The following is a 21,903-nucleotide window of genomic DNA, read 5'->3' as shown; positions in this document are numbered from 1 at the left end:
AATGTAAGATAATAATAACTACTCTTTTAGCAATATCTTTTTATACTGTCCTTGCTGTAATTGTTACTTATTCCTAATTTGGTTTAAAATATTTGAAAAAACTAATCAGAGATGTGTTATTCCAAGAAGATGGTTTAGGGTATATGTGTTTTATGCTTTTCCCCTTTTCTTTCTTCATATCATTCACACTTTTCGTTGTTTATTTTTATAGTATTTCTTAAATCATACAGAATTCTGTAAGAGACATAATATAAACCTGAGACTTAGTTCTTCCCTGTTTGGATTTTATTTCTCTGTTTACAATATGATACTATGTGTTTGTATTTTGTTTAAAGGAAACATAGCTATTGTGATTGTCAGCATTTCAAACACATAACCAAGTTTATAATCATTCTTTTTTCAAATTACTTTTAGAGTTTAATTAAAAATATGAAATAGCAGTACATGCTGATGAGTGTGTTTTTTGACAGCACATAATAAAAAAATACAGTTTTTGCCAATTTGCTCATCAGGCGCTTTTGAATAGTTTCCATTTAAATATAACACAACTTATTTCATTTTCCTTTTTAAAAGGTTTATTTATTTAAACCTTAAAGCTTATTATTTAAAAGTGTTTTTTTTGTGTTTTTTTTGGCTGCGTTGGGTCTTTGTTGCTGCGCACAGGCTTTCTCTAGTTGTGGCGAGCGGGGGCTACTCTTCGTTGTGGTGCATGGGCTTCTCATTGCAGTGGCATCTCTTGTTGTGGAGCATGGGCCCTAGGCACCCAGGCTTCAGTAGTTGCAGCACACAGGCTCAGTAGTTGTGGCACACAGGCCCTAGAGTGCGTGGGCTCAGTAGTTGCGGCGCATGGGCTCTAGGGCGCGCGGGCTTCCGTAGTTGTGGCGTGTGGGCTCAGTAGTTGTGGCACACAGGCTTAGTTGCTCTGTGACATGTGGAATCTTCCTGGACCAGGGATCGAACCCATGTCCTCTGCATTGGCAGGTGCCTTCTTCACCACTGCGCCACCAGGGAAGTCCCTAAAAGGTTTTTTTTAAAGTTTCAACACACATGGAGAAAAGTGTACAGCTTATAAATGAACACACTTGTATAACCAACACCCAAATCAAGAAATAGAACATTGTCAGCACCCTAGAAGCCCCATTCCTGCTGATCCCCAGTCATATCCTCCTCCTTCCCAAAGGTAACTACTGTCCAGACTTCCTAATATCATGGATTAGTTTTATCTATGTTTGAATTTTTAACGTGCACTTTGATCTTTTTTGACCTTTTAATCTATGTTTGACTTTAGGCAATTAAAGAACTAAGAAAAATGCTAAATTAAAAAAGAAAATCGTGGTACATCATGTAATAGGATAAGATGGGGGTTAAGAGAAAGGCATAAGGACCAGAGAATGATTCTTATGTACTATTCTAACCACAGTGTGGAGAATCCATGCTGTGGATAACTATTTATTAGATATCACTAATAATACTGATTTATTTTAAGAGAGTGTGTAACAACCCTCCCCCATTTTTCCCTAGCAACAATTATTTTCCTAGTCAGATTAAGGGTGTTTTGGTACATGATTATTATAGGATGACTTTCTGTCTGAACTTCCTTGCGTATTTTATCCTATTGATGGACCCATTGCCAATGTGATTCATGTGCCTCCCTATCTTAATGCATGTATTCATCAGGGATGCATGCCAAGTTCTCACCAATTCTGGCATCAAGGGAGGCAAGTGTTGCATGTAACAGATTGCCCCCAGAAAATACTAAAACTAGCAGACCGCTGCTCCCTGCTGCACATGCCAGATGCTGTGATATTCACCATTAATTGATGAGATCTCTAGAGAAGACACCTGTTGAGTCTATTTTGATAGTATCTGATAAAAGTTCTAAGATAAGATCATTTAGTGTGAGCAAAGTTTACTAAAGTGAGAGCTGTCTTTTTTCCCAGTATAATGTATGAAAAATTTCAAACCTACAAAAAAGGTGAAAGAATTTTGTAGTGAACCCCCACATACCCACTACCTAGGTTCTACCGGTTATCATTTTACTATACTTGCTTTATCACTTATCTGTCCATCTGTCCTCCTGTCAATTCATCAGTCCATCATATTTTTAAATGCACTTCAGGATAAGTTATTGACATCAGTGCATTTCTCCTAAATACGTTCGCATGCGTATCATTAACTAGAGTTCACTGTTTATTTACATGTTTTTTCCTTTTGAGGCGAAATTTACGTATGGTGAAATGCACCATCATAAGTGTACATTTGCTGAGTTTGACAGAAAACTGTCTTTCGGAAAGGAAATAAGGCAGGGGCTCTGAGGAAAAAGAGGGACTGGAAGTCTTTTGCGGCCTTTTTACCCTGCGTGTGTGATTGTTGGTGGGGAATGGAAGCTCTCCTGGGCTCTGGCTTGGATTTCTCCTAGTATTATGGCCCATTCCCAACATATATGTGTATGTTGGTGAACCCTAGCTAGTGGCTTCTTTAAGATGAGAATTTCTACCCCCACTGTAGCATTCTTGTTTAATAGTACAGTGGATACAGTAGCACTGATTGGAGGGTACACCAGCTCCTTTTGCCCATTTCCTGAGTTCGTCAATAAGAAAGTCATTCTCTGGAGGAGAATGGTAAATGAAACATTTTTTTTAATACCACCTTGCTGTAATATCACAGGGAGGCTTTTTAAAATTGATTTCTGCTTTATTTTATAAAATAGGGTACCAGATGAACACATCATCTTGGCCAATGTTCCTCTTGCGAACACTGAGTGGATCTGAAATGGCACCTGCAACATTCTTTAAGAAGGTGAGAAAGATGTTATGAAAAGCTTCCATCAACTGGGCTGTGGTTTTATTGTTTCAGTGGGTGCTTAAATGCTTTGTCTTCTCTGATATGGAAAGCAAAAATGGTTTTAAAATTACTTGATTGGCAAGTGTATTAGTCTGCTCGGGCTGCTGTAGTAAAGTACCACAGACTGGGTGGCTTATATAACTGAAATTCATTTTTTCACATTTCTGGAGGCAAGAAGTCCAAGATCAAAGTGTCATCAGGGTTGGTTTCTGGTGAGGCCTCTCTTCTCAGCTTATAGTCTTTTCGCTCTGTCCTCACACAGCCTCTTCTCTGTGCGTGCGTGGAAGAGAGGGATCTCTGGTTTCCCTTTCTCTAGAAAAGACACTAGTCCTATGGGCTTAGGGCCCCACCGTTAGGACCTCACTTAACCTTTATTACCTCCTTAAATGTCCTGTTTCTAAATATAGTCACATTGGGAGTTAGGGCTTCAAATTATGAATTTTTGGAAGATGTAACTCAGTCCATAACAGTGGCTTGAACAGAAATTTATTTTCTCACAGCTCTGGAGGCTAGAAGTTGAGATCAAGGTGTCAGCAGGCTTGGTTTCTTTTGAGGCCCCTCTCCTTGGTTTATAGATAGTCGTCTTCTCCTCTTTGGGAGGAAAAGATACATGAGCTACGTATCTGCATCCTAACTTCCTCCTCTTATGAGGACATTGGTCATATTGGATTAGGGCCTACCATAATGGCCTTATTTTAACTTAATTATCTCTTTAAAGACCCTATCTCCAAATGCAATCACATTCTGAGGTACTGGGGTTAGGACTTAAACATATGAATTTTGGTTGGGTGGGGGGTGAGACACAGAAACACAATTCAGCCCGTAACAGCAAGTCATAAAAAAGGCTCAGTTTTAATCATCCAGTAGTCAAAATGAATTAGTACCTTCCTTCTTGACCTCAGATACAAAAAGGGGTACTCTACCGGAAGCAAATGTTTGTTATTATTTTTTATGTACCTTCAGAAGTGAAGCTTCGCCTCAGTTTGCTATGTTAGTGGTGTCTTTGATATTGGAGAAAATGATGGGACAAAAAACCACTTGAAAGTTACTTGGAGAGATTTGGTTGCAGAAGTAAAAGAATGTTATAAACAGTCATCAGAAAGAATTTGTTACAAGGAAATACTTGTTATATAACAAAGAGGGAAAATTCCAAAAATAGTTTATGCTCTTGAGAAAATGTTGAAAGAGTACACTGTGTTAAGAAACAATGAATGAAAGCCAAGTTTTAGTTAAATTACGGGTCAAAATATTTCTTTCTCACTGTCTGTCCTCATTGTTTTCTCAGTCACTTAAATTTTATTACAGCCATTCATATCAGGAATGGTAAACATTGATTGTACGTTTTAAAAACTTTTCAAGAAGATTAAAGATATAAAGATGTGCAGTGTCAATTGACATGATTCCTGCATTGCAAAGAAAAAATCTTGGAGTATAGGTTTGAGCAGCATGAATGCTGTAAGTGGGCTTGCCCTACCAGCAAGGGGCACAGGTGAATGCAATCCCTTTGGGCATTGTGTAAAGCATATATGAGGATAGCTAACAACAAAAGAGATGTTTAGTAGTAGTCTTTATTAAATACTTACTAGCTTAGGCTGTGGCTTTAGAAAAGCCACTGGATCTATTTTACTTATTAAGTTGCTTTATCAGCTAGTCACATGCCGCATGTCACATTATGTTTTTCATTTTTAATATTATAAAAGTAATTTACCTTTGTGTGGGGGGAAAAATCAAACTATATACTTAACTAAAGTGAAAAATGAGTGTCCATTTATCCCGTCCATTCCTCCGTTCTACTGTTCTCTCCAAAATGTTCTTCTTGACCTTTATCTGTGCATTCAGAAACATATATGGGCTTTTATTTCTTAAACATAAATTGGAATATATTTTGTGATTTAGTTTTTCCCCTAAAATATGGATTTTTTTGAAATTTCCGTTTCGTTTCATATATATTTTAGGTTGTATTGTACTGTTCTGTGGTATGGATTACCGTAAGTGATTTAATCTCTCCCTAAGGATTGATGTTTAGGTTGTCTCCATATTCTTGTTTAAATCATCTACAGTGGACATTCTTATAGAATGTTCTATAGTTCATATAGAACTTTTTATATAAGTGTGAATGCCTACATTCTTAGAAGTAGAATTCCTGGTTCAAAGGGAATGTATGCTTTAAGTGTTGAAATATACTGTTAAATTGCACCTTAAAAGGGTGTTCCAAACTATGCTCCAGTATTAGTGTATAGATATATTCATATTCCCACACCTTTACTAGCAATGAATATTATCTATCTTTTAAAATTTTGTAAATCTTTTTTTGGAGGTGGGAATGGTAATGGTATCCCATTGTAATTTGCCTTGGGAATGGTAATGGTATCCCATTGTAGTTTGCCTTGAAGTGATTACCAGTGAAATTGAACTTTTAAAATGTGTTTAATGGCCTTTTATTTTTCTGTGAATCGCCTGATTATAGCCTTTGCCTTTTTTCTACTGGATTTCTTTTCTTACTCTTACTGATTTGTGGGGTGCTCTTTTCAGCCAAGCTTGGAACTTGGCCAGGAGCCATCTTAAATCCTCACTCCTCCTTGACCCTGGCCTCTGGATAGCCAATTAATTAGGAAGGCCCACCTACTTAGCTTGCTAATTATTTCTTTGTTGTGTCTCTTCTTTCTAACCTTAATACCACTGCCCCTTGTGCAGGCTTTCCTCTTGCCTAGACTGTTCAACTAGCCTTATAACTGCCTATAATTGTCACCCTTAAACACAACTGCTAGAAATATCTGATACAGAAGCCATATCACATCATTCCATACTTTAAACTCCTTTGAAGTTCCCATTTGCATTCAGGATGAAGTATAAGTTTGTTAATATGGCCTTTAAGGTGCTCTGTGATCTCTCTGGTTTACAGTTGCCACTTCTTGCTTTGGATTTTATGTTCTGAATTGCTTATAATAGCCTGTCCGTACAATATTCCTTTTTTTAGGCTGATTATCTCTGGTTAATTCCTATTTTTATTTTAAGATTCATTTCAGGCATTAAATCCTCCAGGATACCTTCCCTATTTTTGCCTCTGTATTCTTATACTTCTGTAGCGCCTTGTGCATATGTCAGTCTTTTTTTAAAATAAATAAATTTATTTATTTATTTATTTATTTTTGGCTGTGTTGGGCCTTCATTGCTGCATGCGGGCCTTTCTCTAGTTGCGTCGAGCAGAGGCTATTCTTCATTGCGGTGCGCGGGCTTCTCATGGCGGTGGCTTCTCTTGTTGTGGAGCACGGGCTCTAGGCGCGCGGGCTTCAGTAGTTGTGGCTCGCGGGCTCTAGAGTGCAGGCTCAGTAGTTGTGGCGCATGGGCTTAGTTGCTCCACGGAATGTGGAGTCTTCCTGGACCAGGGCTTGAACCTGTGTCCCCTGCATTGGCAGGCGGATTCTTAACCACTGCGCCACCAGGAAAGTCCCCCATATCTCAGTCTTTGTGGTTATTGGATTATATTATTATTTTCACTGTCTCTTGGTTCCTAGACTGTGAGTTCGTTTTGAAAAGTTAACATGGCTTTGTATTTGCAGTGCCTATCATACGTCCTGGTACGTACTTGTTTGTTCGATGAATAAAGAAAGGATGGGGGAGTACAGGAAGATGAATACATAGAGAGGGAGAAGATAGGTTTAGTTTTCGACATGTTGAAGTGCCTCTGGGAAGTTTGAGGAGGAATGACTACCACCAGACATTAGACATAAAGTATTTAGAACCTAGAAATAAGGTTTGGCTTGGGTACGTGGATTTGGGAGTTTTCAGCTTAAATGGTAGGGGTGGAAGCCTTGAGCATGAATGAGCTAGTCCAAAGAGAATATATAGAAGGAGAAGAGAAGAGTGTCAAGTTTAGAACCTTGAGAAATACCCACTCACCTTCATGATGTATAAGTACCCATATCAGGTACTTAGTAGAGGTCAGTTAAAAGGAAAGCTGATTCTTGACTATTTGGTAGATAGGAAGTTCATCAGTTACATTAGCAAGAACTGAAGACCAGCTGAAAAGTGTCCCCAGATAGAGTTAAATTTGTAATTGTGGGGGCAGAATATTGATAGAGTTCATTCCTGATGGCCTCGATTTACTGTGAAATAGGAAACTGACAAAGGCTGGAGGGAAGGATTCATACATTGATTGAAAGTCTACTATATTCCAACACCAAGGCAGAGAGCTTACTCTGTGGTTTAGGAGAAAGTCAGTTAACAAATAAAGTAATGAATGTATAGTGAGGAAACATTATTGGTCTTAAGGCAAATGATAAAAGTTTGGAATAGGTGCCATGTGGGATGGGAGAGGGATCGACCTAGGGACATATGACAGTATTTTGGAGGGTTCACCTGAGGATGAAGACTAAATATGTGTAGCACTACATGTAATAAGCATGTGGGACTTTTCTCCAGCAGTGCTTGGAAACTGAGAATAAATAGTAAAGTGGATGGTGATATTGAACTAAGGTTTGGAGGTAACAGAACAAGGACAAGGGGATAAGTTGGTTTGGGGTGCTGAGAAGAAAGTGGTGATATGATGCACTGTAACCTGGACGTGAACGGGTGTGATGGAATGTTAGAGTGTTTGGTCCTCTTCTCTTCTTTTTTTTTTTAAAATTTATTTATTTATTTATTTGGCTGTGCCGGGTCCTAGCTGCAGCACATGGGACCTTTGTTGCTGTGTGCAGGATCTTCATTACGGCATGCGGACTCTTAGTTGCAGCATGCATATGGGATCTAGCTCCCTGACCGGGGATCGAACCTGGGCCCCCTACATTGGGAGCGCGGAGTCTCAACCCCTGGACACCACCAAGGAAGTCCTCTCTTCTCTTCTTTATACAGTGGTTCTCAACAGGGGACGTTTTGGGTTATCACAACTGTGTGTGTATGTGGGTGCTACTTATACCTAGTGAGTAAAGATCAGGGATGCTACTAAACATCCTACACTGCACAGAACAGCCCCTACAACAGAATGTTCTGGTCCCAAATGACAGTAGTGTCATGTTCGAGAAACTCTGATCTGTATTAATTCCTTGGTGATCTCATCTAATTCCTGGCTTTAAATACAGTTTGTATGCAGGTGACTTTCAAATTTATATTTCCGCTCCAGATGTTTTGCTCCCAACTCAGACTTGTATATCCAGCCTACCTACTCAGTATCCCTACTTGGATGTCTAACAGACATGTCAAACTGCTCCACCTGCCGCCTTTCCCATATCAGGGAGTAGCAACTATCCTTCCATTTGCTTCTGCCAAAAACCTTGGTGATTATTTCTGTCACATACTACATCCAGTCCATATGGAAACCCTATTTGCTCTACCTTCAAAATATATTTGAAATTCAACCAGTTCTTGCCATCTCCGTTGCTATAAGGCTGGAACAAGCTGCCTTTAGCTCTCACTTGGATTACTGTGGTAACCTCTTCATAGATCTCTTTATTTATAACCTTACAGTCTGTAGTCAACACAGCAAGCAAAGTATTCCGTTTAAAACATAAGTGAGGGGCTTCCCTGGTGGCGCAGTAGTTGAGGGTCCGCCTGCCGATGCAGGGGACACAGGTTCGTGTACCGGTCCGGGAAGATCCCACATGCCGCGGAGCGGCTGGGCCTGTGAGCCATGGCCGCTGAGCCTGCGCGTCTGGAGCCTGTGCTCCACAGCGGGAGAGGCCACAACAGTGAGAGGCATGCATACCGCAAAAAAAAAAAAAAAAAAAGTGAGATTATATCACTTCTCTGCTCAAAACCACCCAGGGGGCTCCCTGTTTTACTCAGAGTAAAAGCCAGAGTTCTTACAGTGGCCTCCACAGCTCTACATGATACGACCCCTCACTTTCTCTCTGACCTCGTTTCCTACTGCCCTCCCACTTGCATACTGCATTTTAGCCACACTCTGCTTCCTTGTTCTTCGAATATTTCAGACACATCTCCTGTTTTAGGGCCTTGGCTCTGCTTAGAGCACTCTTTCTCTAGATAACTGCATGGTTAATAATCACCTCCTTCAGGCTTCTGTTCACATGTCACCTTCCAGATGAGGCTTGTCCTGATTACCTTGTTTACAGTTGCACAACCCCTCCCCTACATTGCTCTCTGGATCTCCCTTTACTCTGCTCTTCTCTCTGTCTCTGTCTCTCTCTCTGTCTCTGTCTCTCTCTCTCTGTCTCTCTCTCTCTGTTTTTGCAAAGCACTTATCATATATAACATAGAATATATTTTACTTATTATGTTCCTCATCTTTCTCTTTACTAGCATGTGAGCACTGCAAGGTGAGATTTTTATTTTGCTAGCTAATACACATCAAGAGCCTTCAGTAGTGTCTGGCATTTAGTAGGCACTCAGTAAATATTTGTAAATGAATAAATGAAGGTTAAAGGACTACAGTTCTTGATGAGGTCAAAGAAGTAATTGATTAAAAGTAAGGAAGTAGAAATTAAGGATAGGAGTTTGTGATCACAGGTAGACTCTAGGAATGTAGCTGTAAACAAAGCTATAAAAAACTCCAGGCTTTATGGAGCTTACCTTCTAGCTTGATAAATTTATAGTAAGCCATAATAAATACATGTGTATTATGTTTGATAGTTGTATATGCTAAGGAGAAGGGAGGGTGACATTTTAGATAGGTTGGCCAGGAAGGTCTTGCTCAGAAGTTGCCATATGAGTGAAGATGTGGAGAAAGGGAGAGAATGAACCTTGAGACTACAAGGGTAAAAATATTCCAGGCAAAAGGGTAATGTAGGTAATGCTGAGACTGGCTTCAGTCACAGGGATATGTGAAAAAGTAGCCTGTAAGGAGAACCATATTGTAGGTAAGCAAGGAGGGAGGTTAAAAGGCCATTCTTTGCTAGCCACCTTCTAGAACAGAATCATTTTCTTACAGTAAAAGAGAATGATCCCTTGTTTATTTTAGCTATTGCTTTCGCAAATTATATCTTTGTGTTTAGGAAGTCATTCAAGAATGGATGATGACAAACTATATATATTTTAATTAATTAATTAATTAATTTTGGGGGCTGCATTGGGTCTTTGTTGCTGCGTGGGCTTTCTTTAGTTGCGGTGAGTGGGGCTACTCTTTGTTGTGGTGCACGGGCTTCTCACTGCGGTGGCTTCTCTTGTTGCAGAGCACGGGCTCTAGGCGTGTGGGCTCTAGAGCGCAGGCTCAGTAGTTGTGGCTCACCAGCTTGGTTGCTCCGCGGCATGTGGGATCTTCCCGGACCAGGGCTCGAACCTGTGTCCCCTGCATTGGCAGGCGGATTCTTAACCACTGCACCACCAGGGAAGCCCACGAACTGTATTCTTTAAAAACATATTTTAGGGCTCGAGCCCTGGTCCGGGAAGATCCAGCATGCCGCTGAGCAACTAAGCCTGTGAGCCACAACTACTGAGCCTGCGTGCCTAGAGCCCATGCTCTGCAACAAGAGAAGCCACCGGAATGAGAAGCCCGCGCACCGCAACGAAGAGTAGCCCCTGCCCGCCGCAACTAGAGAAAAACCGCGCACAACAACGAAGACCCAATGCAGCTAAAAATAAATAAATAAGTAAATAAATTTATTTAAAAAAAACAACACATTTTAAAGCAACTTTGTATCATTACCTTTTGTGGACAGCAGAGGGAACCATTTTGCCAGTTACCTAAATCTGGAAGGAGGTTGTTTTGAGATAAAGTCCTTTCATTTACTGTGTTATTAAAACAGTAGTTCCTTTGATTTTTTTAAAAGAAAAATTTGTTTTCTCCTAGAGCTTTATTAATATTTATTTGTATGGCTGTACTTATGTAAGAAAATTTGATAGAATTTTCATGAAATTTAGAAGAATTAATAAACAGCATGAAAATCTTTAGAGAATAAATTGCATTTTGTCTGTAATCATTTTCTGGTTTTTGTTACTTGCCAGCCAATAGTGACATTGATAACATACTGTCATATTGGGATTTCTTTTTAGGTTATACATTTGAATTTTAAAATTAGTTCTGTTTCTCTTGTCATGACTGTCTTAAATCTGTTTTGTAGCAGGAAATGTATATTGCCATTTGATCTAGTTTACTTTGCTATGGAAAGACTTACTCTTACTCTGTTGAATGACAGTGTAAGGCCCTGTGATCCTTATATGTGTCTTGAATGTTTTTTGCATTCTGTGAATGTCTAGCACAAATATATCAACCTCCATGGTTATACTTTGTAAAATCTGCCCCCCCTTCTTTCCATGTGTAATAACTGATAACGGACCTTTGGCCCTTTCATGAAGTGTCAGTATGTGACTCTGCTTCTTACTTACCAGCTATTTATCAAATACTTTGATCCTTGATCAATCTAACTTTTGCCCTGCTGACTTTCCGGGTGGGTTTTTTTTTTTTTTTTTTTGCGGTACGTGGGCCTCTCACTGTTGTGGCCTCTCCCGTTGCGGAGCACAGGCTCCAGACGCGCAGGCTCAGCGGCCATGGCTCACGGGCCCAGCCGCTCCGCGGCAGGTGGGATCTTCCCGGACTGGGGCACGAACCCGTGTCCCCTGCATCGTCAGGGGGACTCTCAACCACTGCGCCACCAGGGAAGCCCTTCAGGGTGGTTTTAAGAATCATATTAAGAATATGTAATTAAAAGGACTTTGAAGGCTAAGAATTAAGGAATTTTCAGATTGCAAGGCTAAAGGAAACAGAGAAAGCATGGGATGTTGAGATGGGTTTAAAGGAGGCTTCTTTTTTTTTTTTAACATCTTCATTGGAGTATAATTGCTTTACAGTAAAGGAGGCATTTTTAAAAGGAACCAATCTACCAGATAGGTTTTTAAAATTATATCTTGGTGAAAGAGTTAGTTGAGAGCTCATTTACTGTTCTCCAGGTGATTCCTTGGTTCATTCATTTAAAAAATGCTTACTGTTGGGTACTGTGCTGGAAATAACAATATGTAAAAGATGTGGTACTTGATTTTAAGAATCCCTTTGTCTCATAGAGGAGTGAGCACATTTTATTTTTTAAGTTTTTGGCCACACCCCACGGCATGTGGTATCTTAGCTCCCCAACCAGGGATTGAACCCACACCTCCTGCATTGGAAGGCAGAGTCTCAACCGCTGGACCGCTGGGGAAGTCCCAGAGGAGTGAACACATTTTTAACAATAGTTTCACAGTTGAAGGCAAGAGCACCTCTTTGGTGGGCCTTGGAGTGGGCAGGCATTGGTCAGGGAAGGCTTAAAGAGACCAGGAGAATTGGGCTTCAAAGTGTGGATGAGTTGGAGTTGGCCCAGCAGATGATGGGGTGTAGGGTGTTTCACAAAGTTGGCTATTTAAGTTTAAAATCTAGCTCTGATACTTATGGTATAGTCTTAGGCCACTGTGCATCAGTTTTGTCTGTAAAATGGGTATAATAATTGCACTGACTTCATAGGATTGTTGTGAGAATTAAATGAATATGTGGAAAATATTTAAACTGTGCCTGGCGTATACTAAACAATTGAAGGTTACCTTTTTTATGTATATATAATAAGCACTCCTTAAGGTTAACTTATTTATTTATTTATTTATTTATTTATGGCTGCGTTGGGTCTTCGTTGCTGGGCGTAAGCTTTCTCTAGTTGTGGTGAGCAGGGGCTACTCTTTGTTGCGGTGCACAGGCTTCTCACTGCGGTGGCTTCTCTTGTGGCTCTCGGGCTCTAGAGTGCGGGCTTCAGTAGTTGTGGTGCGTGGGCTTAGTTGCTCCGTGGCATGTAGGATCTTCCCGGACCAGGGCTCGAACCCATGTCCCCTGCATTGGCAGGCGGATTCTTAACCACTGCACCACCAGGGAAGTCCCCTGAAGGTTTAACTTTCAATATCGTTATTCTAAAGATCTAGGGGGTGGAATTGGCAGGTTGTGGTCTTTGATTGTGTTAGGGGGAAAGGATGCATCTAGGGTAGTGGTTCTCAGCCTTGGATCTGGGCAATTAAAACATGCCCTGGGCCCCACCTAGACTGATTTAATCAGTAGCGCTGGCAGTGTGGCTCCAGGTGATTCTAATGTTCAGTCAGGCTGAGAACCACAGGTCTAGGACCATTTCCACGTTTCTGGCTTGGGTGATTGGATTGCTGATGGTGCCATTTACTAGGATAAAAAGCAAATTGAAAAAAAAAAAGATGTTGCTTTTAACATAGCACTTGGTCTTTCTAAGAATCCTGTTAGCATTTGCATGCTTTAACTTTCTGTAACTAAGGAGTACTTTTATTTAACATTTATTTATTTATTTGGCAGCTGTCAGGTCTTAGTTGTGTCACGTGGGATCTTTCATTGCGGCATGCGGGCTCTTCCTTGTGGCGTGTGGGCTTGTCTCTAATTGTGGCACGTGGACTGTAGAGCAGGGCAAGCCCCGCGGCATGTGGGGTCTTAGTGCCCTGACCAGCGATCGAACCCGTGTCCCTTGCATTGGAAGGTGGATTCTTAACCACTGGACCACCAGGGAAGTCCTTAAGGAATACTTTAAAATATTTGTTTCTGGATTGCTTATCATAAATGACCCCAGACTTGTGTGACTTTCATGTTCTTGTATCTGCATTTTATACTTTGAGGGTTTTTTTGGATATTACCTGCTGCTGTTCCTTCTCTTTGGACTTACTATCTTTCAAAATACCCTATAATTTTTATATTTTTAGGTTTGTTTGACTCTCTTTTAAAATTTCTTGTTATTGCTTCCTCCCCTTCATCCTATCTGGCTCCCCTACCCCTGCTACCACCACTACTAGAATATAAGCTCCACCAGAACAGGGATCTTGATATTTTTGTTCACTTACGAATGCTAAATTCCTGGTACATAGTATATAATACATACTTCTTGAGTGAATGAATGAATGAATGACTATCAGGCTGGTTTTGTTTTCTTCTAGGTTCTTGGCTCTGCTCCAGAGTAAGTGAGATATTGTAGAGCAGAGTTTCAGAGGAATCTGTGAGAACTGTTTCTTCCTGTATTTAACTGATAAACATGAAGCTTAATTTTTGGTTGCTGAAGGTTGTAAGAATACAGTTGAGCAAATGCTTCTTAGTACATTTTAACAATGAAAACTTTTTTTTAATGTTTTGGTAGGAACCACCAAAGCCACCTCTAAATAATTTTAAAGTGGGAATGAAACTTGAAGCTATAGACAGAAAGAACCCTTATCTGATCTGCCCTGCAACTATTGGAAATGTTAAAGGAGATGAAGTTTATATCACATTCGATGGCTGGAGTGGAGCTTTTGATTATTGGTGCAAGTATGATTGTCGAGATATTTTCCCAGTTGGGTGGTGTCGCCTGACAGGAGATGTATTACAACCACCAGGAACTTATGGTAAGATAATAACTAACTAATACATGTTCTTTTATTTTCTTGAAGTTAGATCTAACTGCTCTTGGCATTGGGGGTAGGATTTCATGTCCAACTGAGGAGCACCAGGCAGAACAGCAAGGGTACTGTCCAGGTTAGAGAACTGGAGGTAAAAGTTTACAATTAGAATTTTTGAGGGCCAACACAACATCGTGGTCTGAATTGACAGTCCACACTGGGGAATATGGACAAAGCTACAAGTCACACTTAGACTATTGAAGCCTTGCTGCTAGAAACATTTTGGGGTGCTCAGGTACCTTTATAGTTGATATTCTATTTAAAATTGCATGTGGCATTCCATTGTTTGTATCTTGAAGATAGTTTTTTAAAGGTTGGGCATAACAAGTGTTATATACATGTTTTACATGATTTTGGTTGTTTTTTCAAGTTAAATTGATACTTTGATAGTGTTAAGTAAAATCTACATGTCCGTAAAAATTTTTGACTGTGGAAGCCATCATAGATCAGTATGTTATTTCCGTCATGTGTTTATCAGTTGTAATGCTGCGCTTCCTAAGTTGAATATAGTGTCACCTAGTCTAGATATTTTCTTTCAAAGAAAAGTCATCAAAATATTGAAGCTTCTTGCTTGACTCTTCCAAGGACGTAGACACGCCTAACCTGGTCTTCTGTGATGGAATAACTGCTGAGATGTAAGTGGAGTCTAAGCACAGAACCCAATCATTTGGCCTAAGTTAAATGTAAACTTATAAGTGGAATCAAATGTAAACATACTTAAAATTTACCCCACTAAATTTATTTATTTACACCAGAAAAAAAAGATGGGTGTAGCAAATGAGTAGGTAGTGTGGTGGAGGAGGGCAGTGGCTAGGTATGAGCACATAGCCGTATTATTCTTGTAACTGCTATTAGAATCTTCTGTAATTTGGAACTTTTAACACATCCCATTATACTACAATACTACATACCATGATGATCTTTTTGTTAGGTACCTCTTTGGTTCCCTGCTCCCATAATTTTAGGAAAGAGATGTTAATGGTTGATTTTTGTAAAATTTAGTGTGATACAGATTTATGTGCATATGATACTAAAATAAGGCATGGGAATCCCCTCCCGGTCCAGTGATTAGGACTCCATGTTTCCACAGCAGGGGGCATGGGTTCAATCCCTGGTCAGGGAACTAAGATCCCACAATCCCTGTTGTGTGGCCAATAAATAAATAAATAAAGTAAGGCATAGTCTCTGCCCTCAAGAAGTTTACCTTCTAGTGGGAGAGGGATGAATGGAGGGATAGACTTTAAAAAAAAATACAGTACAGAATTAGCAGTGTAAAACTAGAGATGTATGCTAGATATGAAGGTGCCCAAAAGACCTCCGGTCTGTTTAGGCTGGCAGAAAGGTGGTTGGGTAAAGGAAAGCTTCACAAAAAGACACATGATGTGAGTATTAAGAGAGGAGAAGGAGTTTGCCAGGCAGAATGGAGATAAAGGTAGGGTGGACACATCACAAAGGTGTGAAATTGCACAGTGTGTTCTGAAAACTGGTGAGTTCAATTTGGGACATGGTAACTTTGGAATGTGTAGCCCAGAATGATATTGTCCTTGAGTATCTGGTCTCCCTATATTTTTCCTTAGTAACGCAGTTTGGCTTCCTGACATAAAGACTAGATTTCCAGCCTTTTTAGCAGTTAGTTACAGCTGTGAGACTTAAGTCCTTGTCAGTGGGATAAAAGCACAGGTAGTGTATTACAGAGAAGTGAATGTACCATTCTCTCTTCCTTCTTCTTGCTTCTGTCCTGCTGCTAGGAATGTGGTTGTTTTGGATGGAGCTCTATCTTGGATTATGAAATGGGGACCACATTCTAGGCATTTCGAAGTGGAAAGCAGAAAGGAGCCAGAGTCTCTGAGAACTTTGTGGAGCAGAATTTTTATACTAGCCTATTCCAGACTATTATTTGAGAGAGAAAAATTTCTGTGTTATATAAAACACTGTTTTAGGCTTTTCTGTTACTGTTAGCTGAATTTAATCCTAACTGATTCAGGGTAATTTAGGACATCTAGGTAGACATGTCCATTGGATGGATGTACATGCAGGTATGAAGCCTAAAAGAGTTAGGTCTTGGTTGACAAAGCAGGTTTGAGAATCATCACGTTCATTCAAATAAATACGCTTTGTGTCAGGTGGGATTATAGGTGCTGGCGGGGGGGTTGGTGTGGAGGTGGGCAGCTTACACATCCTGTTGATAGCAGTGGGTGTGATTTTATTTATACATGTGTAACAGGTGGAGGCGGATCAACCACAGAACCTTGTGCGTCAACATTTAAAACAATAATTCTCACACTGGAACCACCTGGGAGAGCTTGTTAAAAGGCTGATATCCTGATGCTCACATCTAGGGGTTCTGAATCAGTAGGTCCGCAGTGGGGCTCAGGTGTTTCCACTGTACATGGTTTGAACCTTGAGAAACACAAGAATAAGAGATGGGTAGGGCTTCCCTGGTGGCGCAGTGGTTGAGAGTCCGCCTGCCGATGCAGGGGACACGGGTTCGTGCCCCGGTCTGGGAAGATCCCACATGCCGTGGAGCGGCTGGGCCCGTGAGCCATGGCTGCTGGGCCTGCTGCGCCTGGAGCCTGTGCTCTGCAGCGGGAGAGGCCACAACAGTGAGAGGCCCGCATACCGCAAAAAAAGTAAAATAAAAAGATGGGTAGATGATAGAATTCAATTTAGGACACTGAGAAAAAGTATATAAATGTAGGAAAAGCACTAGGTTGATTCCCCCAACAACAGGAGAGGAAAGATTTTAAGCAAATAAGTATTCAGCACTATCAAATGCAGCATAAAACTCAAGAGAGAGAGCTCATTAGTGGTCTATAAATAAGTAAAAGCATGGTTGCTAGACTTCTTTGAAAAACCAGATTTAGAAAGTTGAGGAGTAAATAGGAGATGCAAAGTGTTTTTAAAAAAGTGACTTCAGGGCTTCCCTGGTGGCGCAGTGGTTGAGAGTCCACCTGCCGATGCAGGGGACACGGGTTTGTGCCCCGGTCCGGGAAGATCCCACGTGCCGCCGAGCGGCTTGGCCCGTGAGCCATGGCCGCTGAGCCTGCGCGTCCGGAGCCTGTGCTCCGCAACGGGAGAGGCCACAACAGTGAGAGGTCTGCGTACCGCAAAAAAAAAAAAAAAAAAAAGTGACTTCAATACTTTCTGAAATATGCCTCCTCTGTCCTTTACCCCACTAGACAGTTCACCAGTTAATGTGAAATTTAGAACCTTTACCTCAATTTATATTCCTTTACCCTCTACCATTTATAGTTGTCTTAAATATTTCCTCTATATTCATTGAGAGTGGCATTATATAGTGTGATAATTTTGGCTTCAATCATAAAGCATAATTTAGAAAACTCAAGAAGAGAAGGAAAATCTATTGTATTTATGCACAGTTTTGTCCTTTCAGTTGTTCGTTCTTCTTTCCTGGTTTTCAAAGATTTCTCCTTTTATCATTTTTTTTTTTTCTGTTTAGAGAACTTCTTTTAGTCATTCTTTTAGGGTAAGTTGGCTGGCAACAAATTTTTAGTTTTCCTTCATCTAAGAATGTCTTTATTTCCCCTTCATTCTTGAAAGGTGGTTGCTGGATATAGAATTCCAGGTTGGCAGTTGTTTTCTTTCAGCACTTTAAAAATGTTGTGCAACTTCCTTCTGGCTTCCATGGTTTCTGATGAGAAGTTTGCTTTTATTCGAATTGTTTTTCCCCTATAGGTTCCATTATGATTATGGGTCTGTTTTTCCTTGTAGTTCTTCTAGTATTTACATTATGCTCTGTTTTCTGGCTCCATTATCAGGTGTGTACAAACTTGAATTCTCTCATAACTTTCTGGTCCATTGAACCTTGTAGTAATCCTCTTTGTTTTTTTAGCTTAAAAGTCTGCTTTTATCTTGTATTAATGTAGCTATACCAGCTTTTTGTTGTTGTTATACCAGCTTTTATTTGGTTGGTGTTCTTATTCTCTCTTTCTCTTTCTAATGTTCAGCCTTTATCTATCCTAATCTAAAGAGATGTGTTTCTTGCAAATAGTCGGATTTTTATTTTTTTGCCAGTCAGCCAGTCTGACTGGAGCTTTTAATCTGTTTCTGTTTATTGTAATCACAGATATATCGGGTTTTCAGTATGCCATCTTATTTTGTGCTTTTTATTTGTCTTGCCTTTTCTATGTTTTGTTTTCCTTTCTTATCCTTTTTTGGATTATTTTTTCTTATTCCATTTGTTCTCCTCTTGTTGGGAAGTTATACACTGTATTTTCCGTTCTTTTAATGCTCTACGAATTTTAACATGCTTTCTTCAAGGAAGTCTGAAATTAATATCTTTCTTCTGCACTAAGACAATAAAAGGAACTTAGAATACTCTACCTATTTACTCCCTTCAAATTCATGTTATTACTGTTGTATATTTTAATTATATATTTTTGTAATCTTATAAACTATTACTATTATTGTTTAAGTAATCAATATTTGTTGATATTCACCAACATATTCAACATGTTCTTTGCTCTTTATTCCTCCTTAGTAGGAATCCTCCTTAATCCCTTTCATCTGGGATTAATTTTCTGCTGCCTGAGATAGATCCTTGAGAATTTCCTTTAGTGAATGTCTGCTAGTGGCATGCTTTCTCAGTTTATGTTCATCTGAATATGTCATTATTTCACCTCCTTCCTTGAAAGACATTTTTTCTGGGTGTAGAATTCTAAGTTGACAGCTGTTTTCTTTCCGCACATTGAAGGTATCATTATTTTGCCTTTTGATTTTCATTGCTGTTGACAGTTCAGCTGTCATTCTATTTTTCCTCTGACTGTAATGTCATTTTTTTTCTCTAGCTACTTTAATATTTTCATGTCATCTTTGATGTTTTTTATTTTCACTCTGATAATTCTAGGTGTGGGTTTTGTTGAATCTTGGCAAAACCACACAGATACAAATGATAAGTTGTTTACTTTCATTTTGAAAAATTTTAAATGTTGGATATTATAATTTAACTGTTTTATCATTATTAAGGATTTCAAATGCCACAAGTAATTTGACATTGTGAAGCATTTTTTATGACTACTTTTTTTTCATTTTGTTTTTGTACTTTAAAAAAATTGAAGTACAGTTGATATACAATACTGTGTTAGTTTTGGGTGTACAGCAAAGTGATTCAGTTATATATATATATTTTTTCAGATTGTTTTCCATTATAGGTTATTAAAAGATATTGAATATAGTTCCATGTGCTATACAATAAATCTTTGTTGCTTATCTGTTTTATATATAATAGTTTGTATCTCTTAATCCTATACTCCTAATTTATCCCTCCCCCCTTTTCCCCTTTAGTAACCATAAGTTTTCTATGTCTGTGAGTCTGTATTCTGTTTTGTATATAGATGCATTTGTATTATTTTTTAGATTCCACATATAAGGGATAGCATACAATTTTTGTCTTTCTCTGTCTGACTTAACTTAGTATGATAATCTCTAGGTCCATCCATGTTGCTGCAAATGGCAGTATTTCATTCTTTTTAATGGCAGAGTAATATTATATATATATATATATATATATATATGCCACATCTTCTTAAGCCAGTTGTCTGTTGGTGGGCACTTGGATTGTTTCCATGTCTTGGCTATTGTAAATAGTGCTGCCATTGGGGTGCATGTATCTTTTCGAATTAAGAGTTTTCATCTTTTCCAGATATATGCCCAGGAGTGGGATTGCTGGATCATATGGTAGCTCTATTTTTAGTTTTTAAAGGAACCTCCATACTATTTTCCATAGTGGCTGCACTAATCTACATTCCCACCAACAGTGTAAGAGGGTTCTTTTTTCTCCACACCCTCTTCAGCATTTATTATTTGTAGACTTTTAAAAATAGATTTTAAAATTAATTAAGTTTTGCCTGTGTTGGGTCTTCGTTGCTGCTCACGGGCTTTCTCTAGTTGCGGCACGTGGGGGCTACTCTTCATTGCGGTGCGTGGGCTTCTCTTGTTGCAGAGCACGGGCTCTAGAGCACGTGGGCTTCAGTAGTTGTGGCAAGTGGGCTCAGTAGTTGTGGCTCACGGGCTCTAGAGCACAGGCTCAGTAGTTGTGGCGCAGGGGTTTACTTGCTCCACAGCATGTGGCAGCCTCCTGGACGTGGGAGACCAGGGATCGAACCCGTGTTCCCTCCATTGGCAGGCGGATTCTTAACCAGCTGCGCCACTAGGGAAGTCCCTATAGACTTTTTGATGATAGCCATTCTGACTGGTGTGAGACAATACCTCATTGTGGTTTTGATTTTCATTTCATTAATAATTAGCAGTGTTCAGCATCTTTTCGTATGCCTGTTGGCCATCTGTATGTCTTCTTTGGAGAAATGTCTATTTAAGTCTTCCGCCCATTTTTTGATTGGGTTGTTTGTTTTTTTGATGTTCAGTGCATGAGTTCTTTGTTTTGGATCTTAACCCCTTGTCGGTGGCATCATTTGCAAATATTTTCTCCCATTTTGTAGGTTGTCTTTTTGTTTTGTTGATGGTTACATTTGCTGTGCAAAAGCTTTTAAGTTTGATTAGGTCCCATTTGTTTATTTTTCTTTTATTTCTTTTGCTTTGGGAGACTGATCTGAGAAAATATTGCTGCAATTAATGTCAGAGAATGTTTGCCCATCTTCTGTTGTAGGAGTTTTGTGGTGTCATGTCTTATATTTAGGTCTTTAAACCATTTTGAGTTTATTTTTGTATATGGTTTGAGGGAGTGTTCTAATTTCATTGAGTTACATGTAGATGTCCAGCTTTCCCAGCACCACTTGTTGAAGAGACTTTTCTCCATTGTATGTTCTTGCCTCCTTTGTCATAGATTAATTGACCGTAGGTGTGTAGGTTTATTTCTGGGCTCTCTATTCTGTTCCATTGGTGTGTGTCTGTTTTTGTGCCCTGCCATTGCTGTTTTGGTTACCTTAGCTTTGTAGTATCATTTATGACTACTTTTTGAATACAAATAAATCAACCCATGACAAGGTAGAATCTGGAAACAGCAGAGTAGAAACAAAGATGTGCCCACTGGTGCCACATTCTGATTTGTAAAGATTCACAGAAGTCCCCAGAAGAACCTTAGGATTCTGGGAAAAGTATGGTTAAAGATTGTTAGTTGATACTTAATGTTGCATATATGATTCATTTTGATTTTTTTTCAAGCATTGCTTATTAATTGCAGAGAGATTAATAGGGTTAGTACTGTACTTGCTTACACTAGGTGAAATACTCTTTTTGAGTAGAGAAAACATTTACTTTAGCCAATATATCATTCATTAAATGGCAGCTATAATATATAAGTATCATTTCTTAGATATAATGTGATATATTCTTGAAAGCCAAATATTTTAAATTATTTTTTATTAGTTTTAAATCATTTTACTCTAATAGGAAAAGTAATGTTCAAAGGAAAAAGTTGAGAAAAGCGTGCAGAGATAACCATGGCAAACAGTTTTATCTATATTTGGGTTCATAGTGCCTTTTTTTCTTTTTGTTTTACACATGCACCTTAAGAACACGCACATAGCCAAATCAGTAGAAAAATGTTAAGTTATGGTGTATTTATTCTTTAAAATCATATAGAACAGTTTAGAAGAATGAAAGTGTTCCTGTACTAAGAAAGAAAACTCTCCAAGATGTATTAATTGAAAAAAACAACCCCCCCATACATACAATATAATACCATTAAGTTAAGAGAAAACAAGTAGTTATGTATTTCTATATTTAACTGTAGGT

The 21,903-nt window shown here is 39.2% G+C and overlaps 1 protein-coding gene across 4 annotated transcripts in view; it reads left to right on the top strand.

Moving 5' to 3' along the window:
* SCML2 (Scm polycomb group protein like 2) overlaps positions 1-21,903 on the top strand; it is an 85,437-nt gene that overhangs the window by 27,372 nt on the left and 36,162 nt on the right. For all 4 annotated transcript variants that reach the window (XM_029241424.1, XM_029241422.1, XM_029241423.1 and 1 more), the window contains exons 6-7: positions 2,711-2,799; positions 13,893-14,136. In XM_029241424.1, the coding sequence (XP_029097257.1) occupies positions 2,711-2,799; positions 13,893-14,136 (333 nt within the window). The remainder of the gene's footprint in view (positions 1-2,710; positions 2,800-13,892; positions 14,137-21,903) is intronic.

The sequence above is a fragment of the Monodon monoceros genome, unplaced genomic scaffold (assembly GCF_005190385.1).
Source record: "Monodon monoceros isolate NGI ecotype Baffin Bay Population unplaced genomic scaffold, NGI_Narwhal_1 Super_Scaffold_22, whole genome shotgun sequence".
Lineage (NCBI taxonomy): Eukaryota > Metazoa > Chordata > Mammalia > Artiodactyla > Monodontidae > Monodon > Monodon monoceros.
Note: the sequence above shows the minus strand (reverse complement) of the source record. Positions and strands in the feature narration are given on the sequence as shown.